The 11000-nt window shown below is 41.6% G+C and overlaps 1 protein-coding gene across 1 annotated transcript; it reads right to left on the bottom strand.

Annotated features, from left to right (window-relative positions):
• Window positions 1–1249: 1249 nt before the first annotated feature.
• tfap2a (transcription factor AP-2 alpha) lies at window positions 1250–8832 on the bottom strand (the record flags this gene model as incomplete). The annotated part of the gene is made up of 6 exons (XM_083654332.1): window positions 8719–8832; window positions 7712–8128; window positions 6361–6412; window positions 4365–4590; window positions 3247–3365; window positions 1250–1395 (listed from the first exon to the last, which is right to left on the bottom strand). Exons 1-6 carry the CDS (start codon window positions 8743–8745, stop codon window positions 1250–1252), a joined length of 987 nt encoding a protein of 328 aa, XP_083510458.1. The 5' UTR covers window positions 8746–8832.
• Between the last annotated feature and the right edge of the window lie 2168 nt (window positions 8833–11000).

Below are 11000 nucleotides of genomic sequence, written 5' to 3'. Positions count from 1 at the left end.
TTTAAAATCGTATTGTTATTGTTTTTAATGAGTGAAAAACGTCCCCGTTTTCTTCTGCAAACCAACTTTCTTTCCAGAATTTTGAACACTGTCTAGCGGAGTGATTCGCCTCGTCCTGATTCTGCCACTTGTATCTCCCTAATATATATATATATATATATATATATATATATATATATATATATATATATATATATATATATATATATATATATATATATGGCGATATATATATATATATATATGGCGATATATATATATATATATATATATATATATATATATATATCGTTGAACTTGTAAATATTTAGCCTATATATCAGCTTAAAAGGGAGAATAAACTATTCCGGGAATAAAACCCTCCACTTCATCCCTAGATAGTTATGCAAAAAGAAAAGAAAAAAAGCCATAGGTGTTTATAGCTGACAGCTCTTTGATTTTAAGGGGGCCATCATCAATATTAAACGAAGGCCTTTGCGCCTCATGCTTGCAAGTTTCTGCACAGTGTTCCCATGTTTCAGCAACGCATAGTAAAAATAACCAAAACCAATCTTCGAGACAATAAGGAGGTTGCGTTGGATGGGACCCAACAATGTGTCAGTGTCAGTGAAATCACAGGATAAACAAACAAAATGCTGTGTGTGTGTGGTGTGTGTGTGTGTGTGTGTGTGTGTGTGTGTGTGTGTGTGTGTGTGTGTGTGAATGAGACATACAGATGACATATCAACAGTAGCATATCTCATAATATATCCATGCACGTTTGAATGAGACGGGAAAGGAAAGCTTTGAATGAAATGCATATAGCAGAGATGCCAAAAAACATGTGGAAAATGTGGAAGTGTGTGGCAGATAACAGTATTAACATGTTAGCGGATTGAGAAGGACATAAAACAATGCAGTCCCAGTGTTTGGCCCAACTAAATCGACTGCATGGTCATACATGTGACACAATAGTTGCTCTTATTAAATGTTTAAAAAGCACTTAAGAACTTAACATCGAATTTGGTTACATGTGAAGTCTATCAACTAGGCCTAGATTATTTTTTTTAATAAAGCTGAAAAGATGTAATATGCGTGTGTGTGTGTGTGTGTGTGTGTGTGTGTGTGTGTGTGTGTGTGTGTGTGTGTGTGTGTGTGTGTGTGTGTGTGTGTGTGTGTGTGTGTGTGTGCGTGCACAATAAACACATTGCCTATATTGGCACCGACTCGGATCCATTTGGTGTGATACAATGAAATGTGATAATAGCACTTACTTCGTTGCCAATAGCATGTTTTTTCTTTGGACTTGTTCGTTTGGGTCGGAATGCTGACGGTTTACATATTCAGCTACTGCCTTGGCTGGAAACTCAGTCTCGCATACATAACCAAAATCCCTGGCAAGATGTACCGCTTCGCCTGGGAAAGGGAAAGAAACGGGTTGAATGTGTGTGCGTAATAATACAGTGACATCAAATACAGAGCAGTTAACACTCGCTGCTTAACATGATTAATATAAGCCGAAGACAGGGTCCACTCTGATTTATCCAGTCAGACAGCAAGGCTATGACACCTGTCTACCTTCCCAACAACACACTCTTATTATAATAATAATAATAATAATACTATAATAACAATAATAATGATGCTAAAAAATAAAAATAACACGGGCCCACGACTTGTCAATACACGTCGAGTCCCATCCTCCATACCGTGAGAACGGCTCAACATGGAAGGACAGACAATAAGTGGATATGAAATATTAGACGGAGCGTCATGCTTAACACCATGTCATTGATTACCAATGCCTGCACATTATTGAAAGTCCAGCAGATCACAGAGGCATGGGGAAGCAATTTTAAAGGGCTATAGCTAAATCTCGGCCCCCCTTCAGACTTCAGCTATGAGAAATACAGCTTTCATTCCATCGGAGTCTGAGCTCGTCTCCTCATACCCCCCCCACCCCCCCCCCCCCCCCCACCCCTCGTTTTTTTCAGAATTTTCGTCGTCTTTTGGTTTTAATTTCCTGAACCAGTTGGGTTTTTACTGCGGGGCTTCTGCCCATAAGCCTCTGCTCCGGAAGAACGCATGCGCCAATTAGCATCAAAGCTCAAGTCCAGTAAACTCGTTTCCATAAAATGGAGCGGATCATAAACAATAACAGCACTTCAGAAAACGCAGTGTCCCTTCACTAAATAACCGGCTGCCTTCCTAACCCCACCACCAACCCCCCATCACCCCCGTCCCCGCATCCCACCGCCCCTTATCACTGAGAATCATACATACATTTCTCCATGCTCATTAGGCTACAATAAGCCACCAAATTTCAACGAAGCACAATGAATATTGCATTCGGTCCTCGTCTGCAATAATGATTAACAGGGACCAATGAACCATCGCAGGCTTTCACCTTTTGAAACCCACGGCACACCAAATACCACTGCACTGAATAATAAGGTTCAACTTTGCAAGCAAAATGGATTTATCCACTCGCGAAAAAAGGCATCTTTGCACCGCACCATAATTGACTAATTTATTCTTTAATAGGCCCGAAACATATAGCTCTCAATAGGTCAGCGCCATGCCATTTGCATGCAACAGAAATCCTCACTGAAAAACCCCAGCACGGTAAGCTATTAACGAAAGAATTACGCTACCATTGCAAAAGTAGGCCTACACCGTGATATTTCAGGCTGCAATAATGTTTGGAACAATACAGGGTTAATAAATCAATCGACATCTTACCCCATGAGGTGAAACAACTCAACACTGCCCAATAAACAAGCAGCACTCAATAATTAACTGGACTTCAACACAAATTCATCGAGTGTATAAACTAGGCCAGCCGTGGACCTGCAAGTGTGCTATAAAGCGAAGGCCAACGCTGCAAAGCCACTAGAATTATCCTCTCTCTTTCTCTTTCTCTCTCTCTCTCTCTCTCTCTCTCTCTCTCTCTCTCTCTCTCTCTCTCTCTCTCTCCCTTCCTCCATACACACGCATACGGCGCGCGCACACACACACGCGCGCGCACACACATATCCTTCATGCTTTATTACTTGCGAGGCAAAGTCGGTCCAAATTACACGGATGAGCGCATATGCTGATTTCCAACACACACACACACACAGAGAGAGAGAGAGAGAGAGAGAGAGAGAGAGAGAGAGAGAGAGAGAGAGAGAGAGAGAGAGAGAGAGAGAGAGAGAGAACTGATTGTATGCACCTGATATCGCGGGAGCAAGAGTGAGAACGTGATTTGCGGCGCCGACTTACCTTCGACTAGTGACGTCAGCAAGGTGACGTTCGCTGCCTTGCGTCTGCCCGCAGGTAGATTCAAGCCGATTTTATCCAACTTCTCCCTTAAGGACCTTCCACCGTTCTTAGACTTGGCCCTGTGACAATAAGAAAAGGGAGACATTCATTGTAGTATTGTTCATGTGTAGGAATTCATCTGAGTGAGTCATGAAGTGCATATTTTCCCTTGAAATGGACATTAAGGGAAATATGCCTATAGTGAAGCCTAATCTAAAAGTATAGACCTAATACTATTGACTAGTAATGTATAGGCCTAGTGCTAAAAAAATATATATACAAAAAACAAACAAAATAAATACAAAATAAGAAACTAGGCTTGCAGGCAAACACCAATAAAAACATTATTTCATCAAAAATTAATTATTTGATTTGAAATTTTTTAGGAACATGTCTTTGTAGCCTATAGGCTAATATCAAATTGTAATATCAATTTGGTGTTAGTTGGGTCACTATGATTGATTCTCTAAAATTATTTCCATATAGATCTGCCAGCCGAAAAAGGTGGTATAAACTCTATTCCACAAGTCAAATTAAAAGGATTAAATGGACCCCTGATAGAGGCTATAAATAATACCAAGAGGAGCCAGCCTGAACCAGCAGTTCATTCGTGGATACCAGCAGACAAATACTGTACAAAATGAATAAATAAAGCACTACTTAATAGGCAGCACTATTACTGGCTGCACTTCAATAGACAGTTCACTGGAGACCAATGTTTTCATGTGTAATGCCTTCACTGGGCCTATAGCTGGGGTTGAAACAGACTAGGCCTACATTAATTTGAGAGAGAGAGAGAGAGAGAGAGAGAGAGAGAGAGAGAGAGAGAGAGAGAGAGAGAGAGATCCAGTGCACCAGAGAAGTTAATATGGAATTTAACAGACCCCTCCTGCTTTAAATGCAGGAGCTAGGTGTCATGGTTGGTCGATTTTAATTATTCTTGGTACAGAGAGGAGAGAGAGAGAGAGAGAGAGAGAGAGAGAGAGAGAGAGAGAGAGAGAGAGAGAGAGAGAGAGAGGACATGAGACAGAGGTAGAGAGAGAGATTTTGCAGCCTTCCAGTCAGGCTCTCTGGCTCACCTCCTGAGCACCCCGCCCAGCAGCGAGGCGTTGAGGCACTCGGGCGGGGAGAGGCGTCTCTGCACCTCGGCCACCGTCACCTTGTACTTTGATGTGGAGCTGAGCAGGGACAGGCGACCTGGCACCGAGCAGAACACCTCGTTGGGGTTTACCACTCCTCCGAAAAGACCGTCCTTATTTATTTGTATGGCGGAGATGTTGTTGTTCTTGGATAAAGACACTGGACCTAGCAAGGGAGGGTGTGAGAGAGAGAGAACGAGAGATGGTGGGGTAGAGAGAGGGGGAGGGAGGAGGTGGAGGGGTGAGAAAGAGAGAGAGAGAGAGAGAGAGAGAGAGAGAGACCGTGCTCAGTGAATTTCATGCAATGCAGAGCCTTAACTAAATGAGAAGGGGGGATTTAGGCCCCGGATTTAGAGTTCAGCACCACATGTGTATAAACTTTCAGCAACAAGGACAGACCAAAAGCTATACTTCAACAAGAAATATAGGATAATAATAATATTAAGAATAAGAATAAGAATAAGAATAAGAATAAGAATAAGAATAAGAATAAGAATAAGAATAATAAGAATAATAAGAATAAGAATAAGAATAAGAATAATGACCAATAAGCAGAATAGCCACAATTAGGTGTAATAGGCTAATTATCATTCAATAACAGCTTTATCAAATTAATACTTCCACTCGTCTGGTCTTTGTCCAAAATACACCACTTATTTTGTTTTATGTTTATGGCTCAACGACAGAGAAGCAGAACCTCCAGTAGGCTATTTGAGCGCTCAAACGCGCAGCCTACATTTTTATCCAATGCGCTCGCCATGCACGCTATGAATGCATGTGCACAAAGCACCGTGCAGCACCAACCGCGGGAGATGGTAAAGCCTGCCTATTTTGACATATCTTCAGTATAAACAACGTTGCCCCGTGTGTGATTTCATATGGGGGTGGGGGGGCTCGGCGCTGGGCTTTGCACCGTTTTGGTGTGCAGTAACCGGAGACAAAGGGGACTGTGCGCCTTTGGATAGATCACTGGTGACATTAATGGCTCAGGGGAGCCTAATAGAGACAATAGGAGTTAAACGAACTCTTGAGATTACTAATATAAGAAGCCAATTATCATGTGATGTGCGTACGGGAAAGAAAGAAAGAAAGAAAGAAAGAAAGAAAGAAAGAAAGAAAGAAAGAAAGAAAGAAAGAAAGAAAGATCTATCCAGTGCACATGAAAGAAAGAAAGAAAGATCTATCCAGTGCACATCTAATTTGACCTGACAAAACGCTCTTAAACCGTAGAACGTGCTACTTAAAACAATAGCCTAAATAAAAAATAAAATAAAACATTCCGAATATCTGCAAATCTCGAAGAAAGATAGCCTACAGAAGCAATAGCCCAACAACCATAACTAAAATCCCTTAAATATGAAATGCTACATTTTGAAATATTCAGAAAGTGCCCCTGGTTTTTCACGCCGCGTTTTCACCCCCAGACTATCATCTCGTTGCACAGAGCAGGCCTATGCTCCAGCCAGCGGTACCAGCTTCCATTTTAGATTTGACCATGCAGCGTGATTGCAGCTGTGTTCTTCCACCATTGAAGTGTATAGGCCTATAGGCCCTATATATCTTTGACTATCAATACAACAAGGCCCAAAAAGCCCACCAGCTCTACTCATCTCTCCACTGCTCTGAAACGCTGACAGTAAATTCCATCATCGAGAAAGAAAAAAGTGCAGCCAGTTTGATGCACTTGGAAACCATGTAATGAAAAATAGGCTACTCGTATATAGGATCAGTCAGGCATTACCGCATTGCATCGAGTTCTCTCGAGCAGAATGGCGTGCGTGTATACGCGCGCTGGCGCGCGTGTGTATGCGTGTGTGTGTGTGTGTGTGTGTGTGTGTGTGTGTGTGTGTGTGTGTGTGTGTGTGTGTGTGTGTGTGTGTGTGTGTGTGTGTGTGCTTGCAGAAACATGCATGGTATATCGGAGGAAATTGCTTACCTTTTTTAATTACGGTCTGGTCGGGAATGTGAATTCCTTGGTCCTCGACATGCTAAGACACAAATGCAAAAAAATGACAATTTTGACTATGAAAACACAAAAGCATATTATAGGCTCAGTCGTAGAAGTGAACGCACATCAGGGTGTTGTGCACGAACAAAGCCATGGCGCAATTAGCCGCCACACTCATCCAGCATGGAAGCTCTGTGCCTATCCTGTTATTATTGCCCATCAGTGTTTTCAATGAGTTAGCCTATAATGGGCACATTACATTAGATCACAACACAGACTTAAATAACGAAGCTGTGTCGCCCCATAATCTTGACCTAATTTCGCCCTCAGATCTACTCACAAGGAAACTACTAATCTAGATTGGATAGTAATTACGGCAGTGCAGCCTATTAAAGGCCTATGAACTAATTAGGCATTTGTTTCTGACAAAAACAGGAAGAATTCTCTCAATAAGACTGAGGGTTATTGACATTTTTAAGATTCACACTTATTGACAATTTTAAGGTTCACACAGCGATTCAACTTCAATAAATGGTGACTATAGCCTACTGTGGCACAAGTGCTTTCTGCAGCCCATTGTGTGTACGGCCTAGGCTATTGTATTTCTGTGTGTATTTGCTCGCACAAGCTAGCATGCTGTTTGAGAGGGTTTTTGAACAGAGAACACAAATAAAACCAGAGAAATGTAGGCATTTTTCCCCCAATGACGTGATATTTGATCAGCCATATCAAATTGACTGTGGCAATTACCAGCATTTTAGAAGTGATGGTTTAAAACACTGACTTTTATAGGTGAAAATAATGATTCATAATTATGATGCTTGATTTAATTCTGCATGACAACATTTTAAATATTTTTACTTGTTGTTTTTATCTGAAAAAAGTGGATTATGATTTAGGCTATGAGCTATCCAAGCTAATTTCATGCGGGTCTCTGCCATTAGTAATAGGCTATTACTAATACTATTATCGTACGTAGGAGGGTGATAGCAGGCTAATAATAATAATAATACTAATAATAACAACAATAATAATAATAACAACAACAATAATAATAATAATAATAGTATATCCTCATCGACACACCATGCACCTCTGCTAGGCAATAATAATCCTAATGATAATCATTAAAATATAGCCTAATAGGCATACCTCCTGCACCTAAAATTCATAATGACAACAATAATACATTTGAGAGAAAAAATAAAAAATAAAACGAGTAGGCTTAAATAAAAAGTAATATTAAATTTAGAAAAAAAATACTATAAAAATAAAAATATAAAATAAAACAACAAGTAGGCTCAAATAGAAATAGTAACCCAGCTGAATGTTGCCTTACCTGAACGTCTTCTAAAGAGTGAGGTATTCCATGGATAGAGATAGAGTCCGACAGTGAGTCGATGCCGTGGCCGGCCGGTAGGAGTACCTCCCTGCGGTACTCCCGGCACAGCTGGTGGGGCAGGCCGCGGTGCTGGTGCAGCAGGCCGCCCTCCTGACTCTGCCTCTGGCCCGGCCAGCCCGGGTGCTGCGGCTGCGGCTGGGCGTGCAGGGAGTTGAGGGAGTACGGGTCGTTGACGTGCGAGTAAGGGTCCTGAGACTGCGGGTAGATGGGCTGGTATGGCGGGGGGAAGTACGGGGGCTGGAAGTCCGAGTTGGGCGTGTGGGAGAGCGGAGGGGCGCTGGTGTATGGACTCTGGCCCACGCCGCCCAGCTGAGGTAGCCTGGCTGTCCCGTTGCTGGTGCCGTCATGGCGATCCTGGGGACAGACACATCGGAACGAGGGTGTTTTAGCGGAGTGGAAAAAGATGGAGGTATAACATGAGACATAATTATTATTATTATTATTATTATTATTATTATTATTATTATTATTATTATTATTATTATTATTATTATTATTCACTGCTTGAATGCTTTTCGGGCTAATAGTTGGGCATTCTGGATGACAGGAATTAGATCAAGTGTGGACTATATCGAATTAAAAGTATTATTTCTCAATATAAACAATATAAACAGCAAAGCCACACACGGATAACACGGATAACATGACCACAAAGTTATCGGAAATAGCAAACATGAGGTTGAAATGCTCAAAGTAAATAATGAAAGGATGCATCAAAATTACGGAGGTGAAAATGCCCTCAAACAAATAGCCTACAGAACCATGCTTTTTTGCAGTTTTCACAAGAAGGCCCACAGTTTGTAAGCATGCAAACTTGGCAAAACAAATTTCAGTGGACAAAAAGATAAATTAAAAACACACATAATGCCATAAGCCAATCGGAAAATGTATTAGGAACAAAAGTCCAATATCTGAGCACCGTGAGGGCTCGTTAGACAACTTACCATCGCGGAAAAACTGTGCACTAACATCTGTACGGATTTTTGGGGCGATTCAAGAAAAGAATAATCAGTTCAAAAACACGTTGCAGGGAGGGGGAAGCAAAGGGAATTTACGAGCAAAACCAAAAACCAAGCCCCCAGAAATGACTTCTCTACTGCAAGATCACGGTGGCCCCTTTCGGCGGTCAGATATGCGCCACAGCAGGACGATAATCCATCAGAAATAATTGGTTAGATCCCCGCTGCCCTTCATTTGAGTCTAAAAATGCAGATATGAACTCGTGGTTGGCGGATTTGGGTTGAAAAGTTTCCCCCTTTTCCCCCGATCTCCTGGTCTCTATCACAGTGCTGTCGTCCCCTCGCTTGAGCTCATATTAGCCAAAAAAAGGAACCGCTTCTTGTCCTTCCCGCTTGGACTCCTAATGGAAGGTATTCATGACTATTAACATTACAGGAATACGTAATAATAAGGGAAAGAAGAAAGGTCGGAAATCGGGCGTGAAGCGGAGGACGCAACTCGAGGCAGGAGTCTGCGCTTAAATGACGTCCATTGAAAGGAGGAATCAGTATATCTAATCAGATGGAGAGAGCGAGCGAGCGTGAGAGAGGGAGGGAGGGAGAGAGAGAGAAAGAGGGAGTGAGTGAGGAGGGAGTGGAGGGAGAGAGAGACAAAAAGAGGGACATTCACTCTCATCTGACGAATCAGAGAGAGAGAGAGGGAAAAAAGGGGGGTGTTGGGGGTTGGAGAGGGGGGGATTTTAAAAGGGTCCAGGGCCAAAGCGCAAAAGTGAAAGAAAGACATAGGAATGAAGGGATGAGGACCACGGACCAGAGAGGAGAGAGAGAGAAAGAGAGAGAAGGAAGCCGTGAAGGAAACAATGTGCACCTCTGAATCGGGTGAAAATCCAGCAGACGACGCTAAGGGCATCCCGACCAGCGGCACATTTCTACGGCCCGTGCCTTTGTTTTCCACCTCACACTCGGGCAGCGAGCCTTCCTCCATGGGCTACCATCTCTCTCCCCCTTTCGCTCTCTCTTTCTCCACCTCTTTCTTTTTCTCTCTCTTCGCCGAGTTAATCCATGGGTTTTTCCTCGACACGGGGGAAAAAAATAGAAATAGATCCCAAAGAAAGTCTGGTATGGCCGCTCGGATCCGAAAGCTCCAAACCAACTTTTACGCACGGCTAAAAGCGCCCTTCTAACCTATTTACGCATTATGCAATTATGAAACGCTGGGTTGGGACTTGATTTCGATTGCTATTTATTCCTTTTCTTTTTTCTTTTTGCATTTACAACAGCGGAGATTGAGAAATAAGCGTGTAGAGCTGAAAGCCACCATAACGTGGGACGCATGTGTCTTTCCTGCTCCCTGCACGTCCCTGTCCTCTCCAGACGCGGGTGAAAACACGTCCGACTGGCTTCTCCACTCCTAAACAAGTCCCTGATATTACTGCCAAACTTTCTGTCTATGCCCATAACAACAATCACTCAGGGTATACTGCACGCGCACGCGCGCACGTACACACACACACACACACACACACACACACACACACACACCACAAATCTAACGGCTCAAATTGTAAAGACGTATAAAACTAAAAGTGGTACATTTCCATTCCCTATAAACACTGAATAAAAAATAATAAGCTTTACGAGTGTTACATTTGCCAATAATTCATTTTAAATAAATGTATGTAAAATTATAGGCTACATGGATGTTTTGTCTTTCTTTCACGACATTTAAAAAAATGACACTAGGCCTATATTTTTTCTCTGAAATTTAAGATAAAAAAAACATTTTTTTTTAATCGCCAGTCTGATTTTATTCGTGCAGCCAATACGGTAAATAAGGTTCAGTTGCAATATGTAATATTGTGATTATTATTATGATTATTATGTGTATGACTATTATTGTTGTTGTTGTTGTTGTTATTGTTAAGGTTATTATTAAGGTTAATATTAATATATATACACACAAATATGAAATAGCAACCTGTTTAAACCATTAAAGATCAAGATCATGAAATATACATCTTCCAACTGAATTAAATGTGCTCACTAACAATGTCAAAAACAGTGACAGATTTTGACAAAAACATATCCCTTATAAAACTTATCCCAGTATATCTCAAAAATATTAAAAACGAAAAATTAAATAAACATCAAAGAGGAGCCCCTTACCTCGCATTCTTCATATTTAATGTTATCAGTTAATTTCCAGAGCATTGTCATGGGTTGTTGAGGTGGATATTGAGTATAGGTATCGCCTCAGCTTGTTTTCA

Source organism: Poromitra crassiceps (genome assembly GCF_964638095.1).
Source record: "Poromitra crassiceps genome assembly, chromosome: 2".
NCBI lineage: Eukaryota > Metazoa > Chordata > Actinopteri > Beryciformes > Melamphaidae > Poromitra > Poromitra crassiceps.
This window is presented reverse-complemented; position numbering and strand designations above follow the sequence as displayed.